At 37.3% G+C, this 17801-nt stretch overlaps 2 protein-coding genes across 2 annotated transcripts in view; both read left to right on the top strand.

Annotated features, from left to right (window-relative positions):
- The window catches only part of LOC128610729 (carcinoembryonic antigen-related cell adhesion molecule 5), a 31673-nt gene extending 22840 nt beyond the window's left edge, over positions 1-8833 (top strand). Inside the window, exons 8-10 of the mRNA XM_053630146.1 lie at positions 7305-7574; positions 8650-8755; positions 8827-8833. Of these exons, the coding sequence (XP_053486121.1) occupies positions 7305-7574; positions 8650-8755; positions 8827-8833 (383 nt within the window). The remainder of the gene's footprint in view (positions 1-7304; positions 7575-8649; positions 8756-8826) is intronic.
- A 1136-nt stretch (positions 8834-9969) lies between these two features.
- Positions 9970-17137, top strand: LOC128610730 (carcinoembryonic antigen-related cell adhesion molecule 5-like). The gene is made up of 5 exons (XM_053630147.1): positions 9970-9993; positions 10463-10697; positions 10853-11122; positions 12676-12948; positions 16378-17137. Exons 1-5 carry the CDS (start codon positions 9970-9972, stop codon positions 16674-16676), a joined length of 1101 nt encoding a protein of 366 aa, XP_053486122.1. The 3' UTR covers positions 16677-17137.
- The last annotated feature ends 664 nt before the right edge of the window (positions 17138-17801 follow it).

Consider the following 17801-nt stretch of genomic DNA (forward strand, 5'->3'; position numbering starts at 1 on the left):
TATAGTAATATAATGGTCCCGTTTTACAAAGAGGCACTAATTAGGAAATTGTCTCTAGCTTAACATCCTCACTGAGGCCTAAGCCCCCTAAGGATGAAATCCTAGAACCGCCCCTGATGGACAGTATATTAAAAGATGTTCATTTGTTTCATTTTCATTACAATCATTAGCAGGACATTTTTAGTAGAACATAGCAACTCCATTTTACAACACACCATACTACTAATCTGCCTACACGTATTATCCACATTATATCTCTCATGTTTTCTGATATGTCTTTTATTCGTATGTTTTTAATACACTCTAAGCTCTCAGTTAATGTTAGATGTTTATGTTGGAACATCTCACCATATTCTTTCTCATTTATTTTCCAATATACGGCTTTATTCTGCATATTTAACTGGAGCAGCGCTATAGCCCATCCACACTGCCTCTGTTTTAGTCGGGTTTCATTTAGCTCCTGAGATTTTTTTCATAATTTTGAAAATGCTCCATTATTCTGTCGAGTTCCTTTTGGTCTTTTACAGACACAGATATATCGTCCGCATATGTCTTTATTTATTTGTCACTTTTTTACCCAGCCATCTAATCACAGTGGAGGATTGGCGGGACAAATACCACACCGACCAAACGTCACATCCTACATGTACCATGACTGAACAACAATGGAGGAGCAGTTAATATTGCTGGTCTCCAAGTATTCATGTCTGTAAAAGACGACATCCCCAGACTACCAAAATATTAAAATAGAAAATAATGCTTGGAGGAACATTTTGAGATGTTTCCTCACCCACAAAATCTCATGACCCCACATGGACTGGTGGGTCCGTCTTCTCTTTCCATGTGCTTGAGCCATTCTTTCATCCAAAGCAAGGGCTAGAGCAAATACTTTACCTTGTGTTGACCTTTTTATATTCAGTAATTAGAATCTAGTAACATTCTAGTAAGTTACTTCTGTGGATATTCCGTATCATAGCAACCAATGAGTCTTGGCTGAAAAAAACGCTCCAGAAATTATATTTCTGGATTTCTTGAGTTAATACTGATGTCTGGTGAAAATGTCATGTGAATAGCCTCATTGGAAATATATTTACTGAAAAAAATGTTGACCCATCCAATACATATTTCCCCACTGTGTCTTTATAATTTTCATAAATTTCCCCATCTATTTTACATTTACAACAAAACTAGATTCATAATTCCCTTTTTTGTAATTTATAAAATTATTTTATATTTTTTCCTCTTTTCTAACCATCTCCTTTTTGACCTCAGAAAGGCTCCCTTTGATTTCTCTTCATACCATTTTTCCAGGTCTGATTATAATATATGTAACTTGTTATCAGATTGTAGGTCAGTATCTGCAGAAGATAGTTGGACTATTTCATATGTTTTTTTACTTTGAGCAATTTCCTTACCCCTTTTCATAGCTATTAATTTCACTTCATTTCATTAACTCCCAATATCTCCCATATACTTTTTCTAATTGGGCTTTACTCCAGAATCACTTAATAATGTTTTGTTTTGTTTTTTGCCTCTTTCTGAAAAAGTCATCTTAAAGTAGGTTACATTTAATTTCCAATAACCCCTGTTCAATCCACAGACACCCAAATGATCTAGATCAATTGTTAAGTTCATTTTTAAAAAATTCTTTCCATTAAAGTGTCTGAGATAAAGCAAAAAAAATGAATAAATCAATTCTTGATTGTTTAGATCTACCCTGTTACACCATGTCAGTTGCTTCTTGTCTGGATTTTTAAATCTCCAAGCATCTATGACATTATGATGACTAATCTAACCTACTAATAATTGGACATGTGGAATTTGGTCCTTTAGGAAGTGGATATCGATCTATTGGTACATTAGGGACTAAATTAAAAAGGATTTTATTTTAATATTTTGGAAAATATCTTTTAGTTTTTGTATCTCTACTGTAAATATATTGTATATATAAATATATATTGCCAGTAAATATGTATCATGATAAATGGACACAAATAAATAAGCCATCTTCCAAATGTATGAGTTTTACTGAATATAATTTTTCCTTTGAATGCCTGTTTAAGAATCACCACACTGGCAGATTTACTCCTCTGACAAGAAAGCCATATATCATTTCCCCATTGCTTTTTCCAAAGATCAAGGTGAAATGATAGCGTGTGTGTTTCTTGCATGAAATAAAAGTCTGCATTAAAGTTTTTGCAACATAAAAAAAACAGAATTACATTTACAACAATCTCTAATACCTCTGACTAGAGCTGTAACAGTATGAAAATTTCATAACACGATTATCGTGACCAAAAATATCACGGTTATCAGGATTATCACAGTATTGTTAAAATGTGCTGAAAATGTGCAAAAAGTACTGATACACACACTGAAATTATTTAAACAGGTTTAATATTTGTGTTCAACCGCACACCAAGTGCCCACCGTGGCATCGCCCCCACTGTCATTTTGCTTTTTATAGTAATAAAATTCATTTAGTTCAGTTAGAGAACATGGTGGAAGGCAGTGATGGCACTCGGGAGAATTTCCAACTATCCAAGAAGACCAAATCTGAAATGTGGTCATATTTTGGATTTAATAAAAATTCTGAGGGGAACTTAATAGAGGATGGTAACCCTGTCTGCAGAGCTTGGCAGAAGAAAGTTGCTGTGAAAGGGGGCTATGGTACTTCATTGGAACTTTTCCCCCTCGCTTTAAATCGCTTATGAATGCCCATGTGGCTGCGTGCATTTCGCTTTCGAATTAGCGGCAATTACTTGAATGGTGGGTTCATAATTATTCTTAATGAAAAACACAAAGACAACAAAACAGTACAATGACAAACTCGCTTATATCGCGAGTATATATGAATATATATATATATGGGTATATATGAAACGGGTAAGCGTTTCATCCCTACCCCTGACATTAATGGAACAGACAGACAAAGACAGATGAACAGATAAAAGTAATAAGAAAAAAACAACCACTCCTAAGCCTAAGTGTAAGATTGGTCGTAAGCTTTGTTTAGCTAATTAAGGGTTTGTGCCCACAACATTAACTGTACTAGTCTTTGGTCATTAATATTTAACAGTACAGTGAACAAGAAACATTTAGAACAGTTCAACAGATCAACTGTGCATAAAACAACAATATAAAGACTGTTTGTTACTAAAAGTGTCTTAAGAGCTACAGCTTATCAAAAAAGAGTTACGATTTGGAGGATTGATACCAGCTACCATTGATGATCACCTTAACTCCAGCAAAAAACGCCACCTAGCCTCTTTTTATGCCGCCTCCACCACTGGCCATAGTTCCTTACTACCATTCATGTCAGCTTTGGTCAGAGCTTCCTTAAATCTTAGGTTATGGGTCTTCAGGTATTCACAGCTCTTTGCCTGTTTCCATAGGAGCGCGTAGCTCTGCTTGAGAACTGGATGATTGTCGCTCTGGGGTCTCTGTTCGGCTCCTTTGGTACTAAACGATGAACAATGTCCACATCCATTGTCTGTCTCACCTTTTCTTCTGGAATGACAGTTTTGCATATTTCTATCACACATTGCTTAATATTCTCATCTGCCCTTTCTGGAATTCCAGAAATATGAATATTCCAACTATGATGATATCATTCAGCCTTGTTCAGTCTGTCTTCTATTTCCTTTATCTCTCGTTTGTTTCTTGTACATGTCTCTTTCACAGATTTCATATCACTTTTTAATTCATTGACTTATTTAAAGGCAAAGTCAAGTGAGCGTTTGAACATCAATAGTCACAGTATTCTTCTTGATAATTTCATCCAGACTATCGGCTCTCTTGTTGATCTTATCTCTTGTTGAGTGAGTTGATGACTCACTATGTTGTTTTGAATCTCAAATAGTGTAGGTTCCTTTTTAGTCTTTTTCAATTCCATGCTCTTCAATGGTGTGTCAGGTAGAGGAGTCAACTGTTCGTTTACCTGCACTGCAATAGATTTGTCAATGATATTAACAGCCATTTCACTAGATTAGAAACCGAGGTGACACAGCTTGCTTTGTGATGCAGTAATGTAAAACATTGACCAATAGCTTCCAAACATGCTGCAGAACTATATGTATATTATTTAAAGTATTGTATGACCAAAGTCAATAAAAATTCATGGATATTTAGCATCTAAACCTTAAAAAGCACTCAGATTAAATAACATTCAACTGCCATCTTGGGCCGCCCCCATTTTGTTTGCATCTAGGCATGAGGAAGATGGCGACATGGTTCCATTTCCCAAATGATGGATGTGACTATGCGCTGGAGCTGACTTTGAATGGAGTGTAGCAATGGTCCAGTGTCCTCTTGCCCCTGGTAGGGCAGGTGAAGTGTTGGTGGAAGTTTGGCACTGCGTGTTTGAGGTTGGCACTGTTAAAGTCCCCCGCCACAATAAGGGCAGCATCCAGATGATGAGTCTGGTGTTGAGTGAGAGCCTCATGCAGTTCACATAAGGCAGTGTCCATGACCGCCTGAGGTGGAACATAAAGGGCACTGACTATGATCGAGGTACAGTAGATTCCCGAGGATGGTAGAAAGGGTAACATTTGATGGTCAGGATCTCCAGGTTGGGTGAGCAGGAGCGTGTAAGAGGAACAATGCTCACGCTGTCACACCCGCTGCTGTTTCCCATCAGACACACACTCCACCTCCCCTTGACATCCCCGACTCCATTGTTCTGTCCATATGGTAAACACATGTTTGCATACAGTTCCATGTGAATCGTGTGTACAGGGTGGATAGCATAATACAAAAAAAATAATAATAAATTCTAGGTTGGCCATAGACATGAATGAAAGGCCATGATGTACAGTTGCAATCAAAATTATTCAACCCCCATTGCAAATGAGGTTTGCTGTAAAAATATACAGACTTTTAGCTGTTTGCAATGAACAAATCAAACGAAAGCAATTGAAATAATTCAACACAGCGAATGCTTCCAGTGGTTTCCCCAAATTTAACTCAAAATGTAACTTATAATGACTTCTCTATTTTCAAAATTATTCAACACCCTGAATAGAATCCCTCACAACAGCACAAATATGCAACACACACACACACACACACACACAAACAATTGCAAACATTTTCTAAAATGTAACTTCTCAAGATTTCAGTAATGTGGTGTACAATTACTGACTGCTACCAATATGTATCTCTGCACAATTTGCCCCCTTCTACTCCATCCATTAATGGACACATCATGTTCATCAAGAAACCGTCAGTGTCACTGTCCTCTAACTAAGATCTGCTCAGTGGTGTTCCTGAAAAGAGATGTGATCCCTGAAGGTTTCACTCGCCTTCTAATCAGGATGTAAAGCCAGTCTTAGAAATCAGGTGATACACAGGGAGTTGATCATTTACATACAGCTCACTGTGAGGAGGAAAACACTCAAATATGTACATTTGAGCACATTTATAATGACCTTGTAATGCAATATAAATATAGATATAATAATATAGTTATAATCCAAATGAATGTAGTATTGAAACAGTGTGTAAGTATATAGTTAATTATTCTGAATGTAGACAACTAGCTATGATAATACCACTGGCATTGTATTTACATTGATAAGCCACAATAAATTAAATACAACTAAATAAACTATTTTATTCTGCTACATGTGTCTTTAGGTATAGGTACCAATAACACGATCACGATTAGCTAAGGGCTAATACGCACTAGCCAACATTCAATGGAGTGAGCTAGCTTACCTGTTCTGTACTAGTTTGCTTATAAATACATATTTGGTCACAAATTACAAACATACCATGGAGCTAAGGGTTAATGTCAGAGTGTCTAATGGAGTAAATGAGATCGCTATTGCTTTTAATGACTGCTGTTTACACTCTGCACCCCCAGTACCCATCCCCCCAGAATGTCTTTCATCCTTTCTCTTCATGTTTTCTACCTCTGTCAATCTCTGTAGTTAAAACAAAAATGCTCATCTTAAAAATGAGCTTCACTGATTAACATTAGCGTTTTCCTGTGTTCCATTCAAGTCAGAGATCTGTGTTGAAGTCTCTGTGCACTTCCCAGCTGCCACTTATACATTTACATTTATTTACATTTATTCACTTAGCAGATGCTTTTATCCAAATGAGAAAAATACAAGCAAAGCGATATATCAAGCAGAGAACAATACAAGTAGTGCTACCATACAAGATCCACTAATTGAGTTCCAGAAGAAGCAAAGCACACAGAGTAGAGGTGTAAGTGCCAATTTTTTTTTTTTTAATTTATTTTTTTTTATATATGAGTTGGTTAGGTGTTCACAGAAGAGGTGGGTCTTTAGCTATTTTTTGAAGATGGTGAGAGATTGTGCGGTCCGGACTGAGATCGGAAGTTCATTATACGGGACACAGCATTAATTTTATTCACAACAGTTAATGACAGTGGCTGTGTGGCATGACCAAACATTATAGTTTTATTTGTCAGTCGCTATACTTTACTTCCCTGAACTGTGCAACTGTGAATTAATGTGTGAAATCTAACTAATTAGCCAGCTAGCTAGCTACCATCCAACACTGCTTAGCCTAGGTAACTATCTAATAAACTAACTAGTGTGCTGTTGTAGCTAACTAGCTTTGTAACATTAGACAAAGAGAAGTAAAGTGACAGTGACACTAATGTCCTTTGAGATGTTAGTTAAAGTGTTGAATAGGTATTTACCATCGAAGCTTCAGTGGACGAGGACGATAAAAACACACTGTCTATACACTTGCCATTATGAGATGGGGCAAAAAGAAACGGTTATGTGAGATGAATTTGAAACGAACCGGGTGTGTTCGGCTGTGGCTGGATATAACCAATCGGTGAGAGTTGCCACATGCAGTCGGGGTAGGAGGTAAAAACGGAGCCGTGCAGTCGGACACCTTCTGCTACCCGTAGTGACGCTCGCGCGGTGTTTGCTTCTTTTATCGCAGATGAAGTGGATTAGATGTAATATTTCTCAGATAAACAGATGTCTGAATTGTACATGTATTTTGAATTTTACATGTTCTGTATAGATTCTCTTTAGATTGTTACAAAAAGAACTCCCTGCAACATGAGGGGAACGTTCTGTGTTTGCTGATTATAAGCTGATCACAAGCGCTGAATATCCAATCACATCCAATCACATCAGCCAATTATCCAATCACATAATTTGTTGACGAAAAGTCACGTCATATGCACGTCGAGATATTTATTTAGTAAATGTGTTTCCACCGTAGATTATGCACATGTTTTTTCTGCCTCAATTGAGCGCAGAATTTTTTTAATGCGCAATTTTTTAAAATGTTGTGCTATGTTTCTATAGCGAGACCAAAGCCTGCAGTGAAAGTACAGCCAGCTGAGGGTGTGTTCATTGGGGAAACCGTCACTCTCACATGTGAGATACAGACTGGAGAATCCTGGCGTTACCTCTGGTATAGAAATAATGAAGAACTCAGTGATGCTGCAGGAAAGAAAACACACACAATCACTGATATTAAAGACTCTGATAAAGGTGATTATACATGTAATGGAACACAGTCATCAGACCCTAAATACACACAGACCAGTGATGCTGTTACAGTGACTGTATCAGGTGAGTGTGTTTTATCTCACACATCATTTATTCCATTAACAGTGAAAAGTGTAGAGGTGTATTTTGTATAGAACACAGTATGCTAGATGCTCTAATGCTGTCAGTGAACTCACTTTAATAAACACTGACTGCAAATCACAGTAACTTATTATAATAAAACTTGTAATAAAAGATGCAGGAATTAAGTGTTTTTGGTAAAAAAAAAAAAAAAAACCTACAGAAAATGTCCCTAGAACATTATTTGGTTTAAAAAAACAAAAACAAAACAAAAACAGGAACCAAATGCTAACGTGAGGGGAACGTTCTGTGTTTTGCTGGGTATAAGCTGGCGCCATGCGCTGAATGTCCAATCACATCCAATCACATCAGCCAGTTATCCAATCACATGATTTGTTGAGGAAAAGACACATGACTTGTTTGATGTGCATCGAGGAATTTATTCATTAAATGTGTTCCATGGTAGTTTACGTGCATGTTTTCTTATCAGATAAAAATATTATCTGCCTCAATTGAGCACAGAACTTTTTTAATGCGCATTTAGGAGATTTTATTCATATCTGGTGCTTCCATCCAGCATTTTTTATAAGATATCCCAAAATTCTCATAAAAATATGTTGAAGGCAATATGGTTACTGACTTCGATCTGAGTGTATGTGTGTTTGAGTGTGTGTGTGTGTGTGTGTGTGTGTGAGAGAGAGCGAGAGAGAGAGAGCAGTCTGGTTGCGCTGTTACACACCTACAGTATATGTTAATAATCATGGAACATTATTTTAAAAGCTCACACAGCTGATGTTATTTATCATTCAGTAGTTAATTTATCATGCTATGTTAACGTAAACAATAAGCTAATATTAAGTGACTTACATTTTAGACTCAATATACAGTGACCTTCACAAATCAGTTCAATCATTTGAATTCTTTTTTATAAACAATGTACTATAAACTATGAAAAAAAGTCACATCACTGTAACCTTTACAAATAAAGCTGTATCTAATTGCTTAATTAGACACAAAGATAAAACTACTGCTTATGTTGTAAATGTAAAAGCGGCTCTTCATCATTTCATATCAACAGAAAAACCCAAACCGACTGTGAGTGTAAATCCTCAGAGCTCCGTCTACACTGGAGACAGAGTTACTCTGACCTGTAATCTGCTGTCTACTGGATGGACTTTTTTCTGGTACAAAGATTATCAGGAATCAAATCCCCTGTCTCCTGGAACCACAGACAACAACACACTCAATGTAACAGTCTCTAATGAAGGAGAAACACAGTACGACTGTAAAGCACGCAGGGGAAACTACGTCTCAGCGTACAGTGATCCAATCACAATTACAGTGAGAGGTACGTCATGTTTTCTACTTTTTCACTACAGATTTAAAATTAGGAATTATTTTAGTAATTGTTTAAATAAGTATTATAATTGTGTAATTATGTAACTATACTATATGTTTAATTGATTCTGTATGTGTTTAAAATGTTGTGCTATGTTTCTATAGCGAGACCAAAGCCTGCAGTGAAAGTACAGCCAGCTGAGCGTGTGTTCATTGGGGAAACCGTCACTCTCACATGTGAGATACAGACTGGAGAATCCTGGCGTTACCTCTGGTATAGAAATAATGAAGAACTCAGTGATGCTGCAGGAAAGAAAACACACACAATCTCTAAGGTTAAAACCTCTGATAAAGGTGATTATACATGTAATGGAACACAGTCATCAGACCCAGAATACACACAGACCAGTGATGCTGTTACACTGACTGTATCAGGTGAGTGTGTTTTATCTCACATATTGTTTATTCCATTAACAGTGAAAAGTGTAGAGGTGTATTTTGTATAGAATACAGTATGCTAGATGCTCTAATGCTGTCAGTGAACTCACTTTAATAAACTCTGACTGCAAATCACAGTAACTTATTATAATAAAATTTATATTAAAAGATGCAGGAATTAAGTGTTTTTGGTAAAAAAAAAAAAAAAAAAACCTAAAGAAAATGTCCCTAGAACATTATTTGGTTTAAAAAAACAAAAACAAAACAAAAACAGGAACCAAATGCTAACGTGAGGGGAATGTTCTGTGTTTGCTGGGTATAAGCTGGCGCCATGCGCTGAATGTCCAATCACATCCAATCACATCAGCCAGTTATCCAATCACATGATTTGTTGAGGAAAAGACACATGACTTGTTTGATGTGCATCGAGGAATTTATTCATTAAATGTGTTCCATGGTAGTTTACGTGCATGTTTTCTTATCAGATAAAAATATTATCTGCCTCAATTGAGCACATAACTTTTTTAATGCGCATTTTGGAGATTTTATTCATATCTGGTGCTTCCATCCAGCATTTTTATGAGATATCCCAAAATTCTCATAAAAATATGCGGAAGGCAATATGGTTATTGACTTCGATCTGAGTGTATGTGTGTGAGTGTGTGTGTGTGTGTGTGTGTGTGTGTGTGTGTGTGTGAGAGAGCGAGAGAGAGAGAGCAGTCTGGTTGCGCTGTTACACACCTACAGTATATGTTAATAATCATGGAACATTATTTTAAAAGCTCACACAGCTGATGTTATTTATCATTCAGTAGTTAATTTATCATGCTATGCTAACGTAAACAATAAGCTAATATTAAGTGACTTACATTTTAGACTCAATATACAGTGACCTTCACAAATCAGTTCAATCATTTGAATTCTTTTTTATAAACAATGTACTATAAACTATGAAAAAAAGTCACATCACTGTAACTTTTACAAATAAAGCTGTATCTAATTGCTTAATTAGACACAAAGATAAAACTACTGCTTATGTTGTAAATGTAAAAGCGGCTCTTCATCATTTCATATCAACAGAAAAACCCAAACCGACTGTGAGTGTAAATCCTCAGAGTTCCGTCTACACTGGAGACAGAGTTACTCTGACCTGTAATCTGCTGTCTACTGGATGGACTTTTCTCTGGTACAAAGATTATCAGAAATCAAATCCCCTGTCTCCTGGAACCACAGACAACAACACACTCAATGTAACAGTCTCTAATGAAGGAGGAACACAGTACTACTGTAAAGCACGCAGGGGAAACTACGACTCAGCGTACAGTGATCCAATCACAATTACAGTGAGAGGTACGTCATGTTTTCTACTTTTTCACTACAGATTTAAAATTAGGAATTATTTTAGTAATTGTTTAAATAAGTATTATAATTGTGTAATTATGTAACTATACTATATGTTTAATTGATTCTGTATGTGTTTAAAATGTTGTGCTATGTTTCTATAGCGAGACCAAAGCCTGCAGTGAAAGTACAGCCAGCTGAGCGTGTGTTCATTGGGGAAACCGTCACTCTCACATGTGAGGTACAGACTGGAGAATCCTGGCGTTACCTCTGGTATAGAAATAATGAAGAACTCAGTGATGCTGCAGGAAAGAAAACACACACAATCACTGATATTAAAGACTCTGATAAAGGTGATTATACATGTAATGGAACACAGTCATCAGACCCAGAATACACACAGACCAGTGATGCTGTTACACTGACTGTATCAGGTGAGTGTGTTTTATCTCACATATTGTTTATTCCATTAACAGTGAAAAGTGTAGAGGTGTATTTTGTATAGAACACAGTATGCTAGATGCTCTAATGCTGTCAGTGAACTCACTTTAATAAACTCTGACTGCAAATCACAGTAACTTATTATAATAAAACTTGTAATAAAAGATGCAGGAATTAAGTGTTTTTGGTAAAAAAAAAAATAAATAAAAATAAATAATAATAAAAAAAAGAACCTAAAGAAAATGTCCCTAGAATATTATTTGGTTTAAAAAAAAAAAAAAAACAGGAACCAAATGCTAACGTGAGGGGAACGTTCTGTGTTTGCTGGGTATAAGCTGGCACCATACGCTGTATGTCCAATCACATCCAATCACATCAGCCAGTTATCCAATCACATGATTTGTTGAGGAAAAGACACATGACTTGTTTGATGTGCATCGGGGAATTTATTCATTAAATGTGTTCCATGGTAGTTTATGTGCATGTTTTCTTATCAGATAAAAATATTATCTGCCTCAATTGAGCACATAACTTTTTAATGCGCATTTTGGAGATTTATTCATATCTGGTGCTTCCATCCAGCATTTTTTATGAGATATCCCAAAATTCTCATAAAAATATGTTGATGGAAACATGGAAACAGTGTTTGTGTGTCAGAGAGTGTGTGCGCACGAGTGTGTGTGAGTGTGTGTGAGTGTACGTGTGTGTGAGTGTGTGTGTGTGTGAGTGTGTGTGACTGTATGTGTGTGTGTGTGTGTGTGTGTGTGTGTGTGTGAGAGAGAGAGAGAGAGCAGTCTGGCTGTTACACACCTACATTAAAGCTCACACAGCTGATGTTATTTTTCATTTTGTAGTTAATTTAACATGCTACACTAACGTAAACAATAAGTTAATATTAAGTGACTTACATTTTAGACTCAATATTGTCTGTTTTTGTTCCATTTCACCAGCGAAAATAGTTCCAAACAAAGCCACAGCAGGTCCTGATCCTTTTTTCCTCCTAGTTTATTATTTATTTTATTTATTTTCACAAGGGATTGTTTTACTTATTTATTTATTTATTTAACCAAAAAAAAAAAATTTCAGGTTTCAATTATAATAGTGTTAATTCAAACAAAAAATCTTCAGTTTTCATTTCTTTAAGGGTCACTGTAAATAATAATAATAATAATAATAATAATAATAATAGTGTAATACTGTGAAACCGTGATATTTTCTGAGACGTTATCGTACCGTTCAAATCTCATACCGCTGCAACCCTACTCTATTCCCCCATAAAAATAAATTGATGTAGAGTAGAGAGAGATTAGAGACCTGCATCATCACACAGCAGTTATTTTCTGACCCTCACTTCAGTCTCAGTGAAGCTTTACATTTAATATCCCTATTTTCATTCTCATCATTTTACTAACTGAAAATTGTAAATAATTTGAAAGTAGTCATAAGATGTTTAGTGACATCACAGAGAGAGTAATACTGTTTTACTGTAGAAGTGATTAGTGTAGTAAAGACTTCACATCCTGAACTTGTGTTTCATTTCTAACAGAAAAACCTAAACCTGAACTCACATCAAGCCTTAAAGGAGCTGCACTGACAGGAAACTCAGTGACTCTGTACTGTACACTGAAGCCGCAGTCTGCTGGATGGAAGTTTTACTGGACCGAACCCACACGGAGCCGTCAGACTGAGACAAAAACACACCTCTACACCATCAGATCAGTTAGTGTCTATGATCGAGGTTATTACAAGTGCATAGCTAGAAGAGGAAACCCAGTCTACTACACACACTACAGTGATGCACTCTGGGTAAATGTTATTGGTGAGTAAGAGACTTTCTGTTAAGTGATTCTGCACAACACTGAACATATAAACAACATGTGAGCAGAGTCACAATATAGCAACATTTACACAGCTACATACAGAGAACTCTTTCAGCTAAATCATGTTATTAAAGTTAGAGAGAGACAGTGTGAGCACGGCTGAGCAGGGCTGGTGTGAGGTGAGCTGGAAAGCAAGTGGAACAACACTAGTTTAGCTTTGGTAGAAAATGTCACCAAAACCTGTAAAACTCTTTTAACAAGCTGCTCAGAGGCTGTAAAAGGGGCTTCATAAAGTTACTGCTTCAGAAACATCAACATGCTCGAGTGGAGACCTGCCTGAGTGTGAATGAGTGAAGAGGACGAGGGTCGAACTTTTATACTGAACCACTGAGTGTAAAGCCCGGTTCACACTGCACAGACAGACGCCTGTGTGTTAACTCTCTCAGTAGTGGTGGCTTAACAGTTAAGGCTCTGGGTTACTGATCAGAAGGTCTGGGGTTCAAGCTGCCACTGTTGGGCCCTTGAACAAGCCTTTTAACCCTATCTACTGCAGGTGTTCCATATCATGGTTGGCCCTGCGCTCTGACCCCAACTTCCTTCCAAGCTGGGATGTAATGTATTTCCGACAAATTTTGTGTTTGTCTGTCGGTTGTTTACAGTCTAAGCAGTCTGGTATGATTTTCCAACTCTGGACGTACTCTGACCTGGGCACGAACCATTGTCATGATGATACGGCAAGTGTTCCTGCAAACACAAAAGCCTGTGCACTAGGTGCTAGTTCACATACTTCTAAATAAACTGTTTCCATGAATTTGTTCTTGCATGTGAGAGTTAGTTGCTTAAACAATTTTAAATTTGGACAAAAAAGGTGTATTTATAATAAAACTTGCTTCGGGTGTTATCACTGTTTGCAGGACTACCAGACTGATAAAATATAAAACTGGCTATCTAACAGGAGACTAGGCTAGTTTGGTGTCGCTAGACAAGCTAAGCTAACTAAGCTATCAGTGTATGGGTTTAGCTGCTACAGTGCTGTGCAAAATACGTTATCTGTCCTTATACTCTGCTGATATCATGTTCATGTAACTTGGAACTCATATAGACATTTACACACCTTGTTTTCCTGCTCAGCATCAGAGGATGTATTGGTGTAAATCAATTTTTCCCCCTCACTCTGACTGTGAGCTAGTGTTTGGCAGAATTGAGAGCTGTCAGCCAATAAGACATGGGTATTTCCACATATTTTGGTTTTGTCCTCGTTCACTGAAGATAAAATCCAACACTCCCTTCACTGAAGATATAAAATTACAACGCTGCCGTCTTCTTTTACTGATGTTCAGTTACGTAGTGACAAACTGCTCCAAGTGGAGAATTATTTGGGGCTAAAGAAAAAGTCTCCGGGTCTACAGCAGTCCTGGACAAATCGAGCAAAATTTTGAAAGCTTTGCACATTCTCTGTCTGCTGTTCTCTGTATAAATGTGAATAAGCACCCTGTCTCTCACATCACAACCACGTCTTCACCCACAATCTCTTTCATTTCACTCTTCATCTTTTCAGGTGAAAGAACAACACGTAAAGACATGAGAAATTTTAAGATTTTGATTTTGGTAAAAGGATCATCCATTTTTAAACCAGTCGACGGCCCATAAAAAAGTTTGTTGGTGTGTGTTGGGGGCAGTGTGAACATGACAGTCGTGTTTCCCAGCATTCTAAATCCAACGGCCGACTTTTAAAAGATGGTGATTGTCGGCGTCTGTCTGTGCAGTGTGAACCACGCTTAAGAGGCTGTAGAATCTGAAAGAATGAGAAAGATTAATAACAGGTGTGTGTGTGTGTGTGTGTGTGTGTGTGCAGTGTGAACCACGCTTAGGAGGCTGTAGAATATGAAAGAATGAGAAAGATTAATAACAGGTGTGTGTGTGTGTGGGTGTGTGTGTGTGTGTGTCTTAGGGATGTCACGATACCAAAAATCTAGAAGTCGGTACCGATACCACCAAAAGTACACGATACTTGATACCAAAGTCGATACCACGGTGTGGTAAAAAAAACTCTCCTGGAGGACATCCTCCTCTAGCTGATACTGGCAAAGAGATGGAGAGGGGGAGAGAGAGAGAGAGAGGGGGAGGGTATTTTAGTTATATATTTAGTTATTTAGTTACAGTGAGTGGAGGTGCACTCCTAAACGTGCACACACACACACACACACACACACACACACACACACACACACACACACACACACACCTTATACTCTGAATGCAAGCATTAGTTTAAATAAAAAAGATTTATTAAAAGCATGAACATGTGAATAATTATTAGTGACATTAGGCTACATTTAGCTGACAGGACATGGGTTGAATAGCGATGCATGGTGGCCCATTAGGAGGTAGTTTATAACAGTGCAATGTGTTAGAGTTGTTAACAAATAAATGGCTATCGCAAACATTACATGGCGCATAACGTTATCTGATTTCACGGCCATAATACAAATGCATCAAACAAACATAATATAGGACCGTCTTTCAGGTGCTTCGCCAAATTCCAGGTGTTTCCTCCTTTGTTTGAAATGAACGATAGCATCGGTTGCACACCGGAAACCGATACTAGCTTTCCTCTCTTTCCTCCCATCGAGTCAGGGTGGAACTGAACTTGTTAAGCTAAGCTAATCTTCTGTAGTTTTTTTCCCGTGTGCTTGTAGGCGTTCTTCTTCTTCTTCTTTACCCCTTGTGGACCGAATAAAACACTTGTGCGTATTTGCTGCCCCCATCAGGTCCGGAAAAATCGCAACCCTGGTACTTTCGTTACCAATCGGTACTAACAGTACTGCAGTAAAACAAGTACCGTCACGTTTTAAGGAATGTTGGTACCACTTGGTACCGAAGTATCGGTTTTCGTGACATCCCTAGTGTGTGTGTGTGTAGACATGCTGTGATGAGTAAGGATGTGTACATCAGAATGATTGTTTTCTAGCACTATTGTTTCTTTTTTTTATTAAATAGACCTGTTAAAACTGTGATTAAAATTATTACTCAGTCAGTTATTTCTAGTATTATTGTGTATGCTTTTACCTTTAGTTCTTGTTCACTTGCTGTCACTCAGTGTTCCTAAAGATGAATATTCAGGAAAACAGGACAGCAACACACTGTAACTCAGACATGAATCAGTAGTGAAAAAGATCTAAATGATCAGAACAGTAACTTGATTAATTTTAGGTTTGAGTCAGTTTTCCTAACTGTGATCTACATTTACTTCATTAGTAGTGATTGTTAAAATGACTCAGTCCACCTCTGACAGAACTTAATCATTTACATGTGAGGCAGATATACTGTATTCCATTTTAAAATCTTACCTATCATTTACATAATGCTCTCGGGAATTAATTCATACATAAAGAAATAGTGATTTTCTTTTCTTTTTTTCAACACAGAGAGTCCTCAACCTGTGGTGATTATAGAGCCTGGTACACAGGTGTACAAAGGAGAGACTGTGACTCTCAGGTGTAACATACAGGGAGGAGGAGACACTCAGTGGACATACAGCTGGAAGAAGAATGATTACACAGAGAACCTACACCACACAACACAGGAGTTCAGCATCAGATCAGTTACAGACTCTGACAGAGGTAAATACACCTGCAGAGGGAGGAGAAGTGACTCTCAGAGCTCAGAGATCAGTGCTCCTGTTACACTCACTGTATCAGGTGAGTGTGTGAGTTTATGTTATTAGTTTTTGTTATAATATGCTATTATCATTTTTTTTATATGTAAAGTATATCAATAATTCCAGCTTTCAGATTTGTTCCAGATTTTTTTCAATGAGCTACACTGTAACTGAGTCTCATTACAACAACTTTACAGCTTCCTTCCGTCTGTTTACTCTTAATTTTCACTTTTCTATTTTAAAGACTAATTCACTTCAGTACTGCTCAAGACAGGACTGAAGTGAATTAGTCTTTAAAATAGAAAAGTGAAACATCATTTCACCTTTGAATTTATTTTAAATTGTTAGGAAATAATTGATATGTATAAGAAACATGTTTGTCACCTAATAGTCAAGCTGATGCTACTGTCATGATTCTGCATGTTTTTCTGGCTTGATAAGTGAACGTAAAATCTTATGTTACTGAGGACTTGTAGTGGAAGTGCTTGATAGAAATGACGACTTCATTCATGTGATATCATCAGGATCGGGAGGGTTACTTTAAAAATGTATTTCTTTACAGTTACAATGTACTTCATAAAAATGTAATCAGTAACATAATCCAAGTATCACAATATGACAGTAATGTAATCTGATTACTTTTGGATTACTTCAAGGTCACATTGTCACGCTCTCGCCGGCAGATGGCGCTGCAGCGTCGACATGCACGGGCGGCTGTAGAGAGCGCGCATGCACGAGACTGAACTGTTGCATATGGACACGTTCCTTTGTTTTGGTTTTGGTCCTCCTCCTGTTTACGCATTGGTTGATGTTGGAGGGTGTGTCTTTATTTGCCCCATCTGTCTGTGTTCCAGCTTGATTATGTTTGCTATTTAAAGCCCTTGTGTTACTTTGTACTTCGTGCAGTACTGTTTGTATAACTGAATGTAATGGTGAATGCATTGTAATGTAATGTAATTTTTAAGCAGAAATAGACCATTCTAAATAGTTTACAAACTTTCAAGCAGCACTGTAGGTACAAACATACCAGCTGACTAGGGCATACAGAGGCTGAAAGCACTGTGTGGGGACTCAGATCCTGTTGCTTACTCAGTCTTCCTTGGTAAGTTATCACAAATTCCTCCTATAAGGTGATGACATCCTCCCCACCTCCACACATGAGAAGGTCATATGGAACAGCACAGAGTTCAG

Source organism: Ictalurus furcatus, chromosome 7 (assembly GCF_023375685.1).
Source record: "Ictalurus furcatus strain D&B chromosome 7, Billie_1.0, whole genome shotgun sequence".
NCBI lineage: Eukaryota > Metazoa > Chordata > Actinopteri > Siluriformes > Ictaluridae > Ictalurus > Ictalurus furcatus.

Coding starts and splice junctions, on each gene's coding strand:
- LOC128610730 (XM_053630147.1), top strand. CDS start 9,970: ATGGTTATTGACTTCGATCTGAGT. Junction 9,994..10,462: donor TTATTGACTTCGATCTGAGT/GTATGTGTGTGA, acceptor GTAAATCCTCAG/AGTTCCGTCTACACTGGAGA. Junction 12,949..16,377: donor ACTCTGGGTAAATGTTATTG/GTGAGTAAGAGA, acceptor TTTTCAACACAG/AGAGTCCTCAACCTGTGGTG.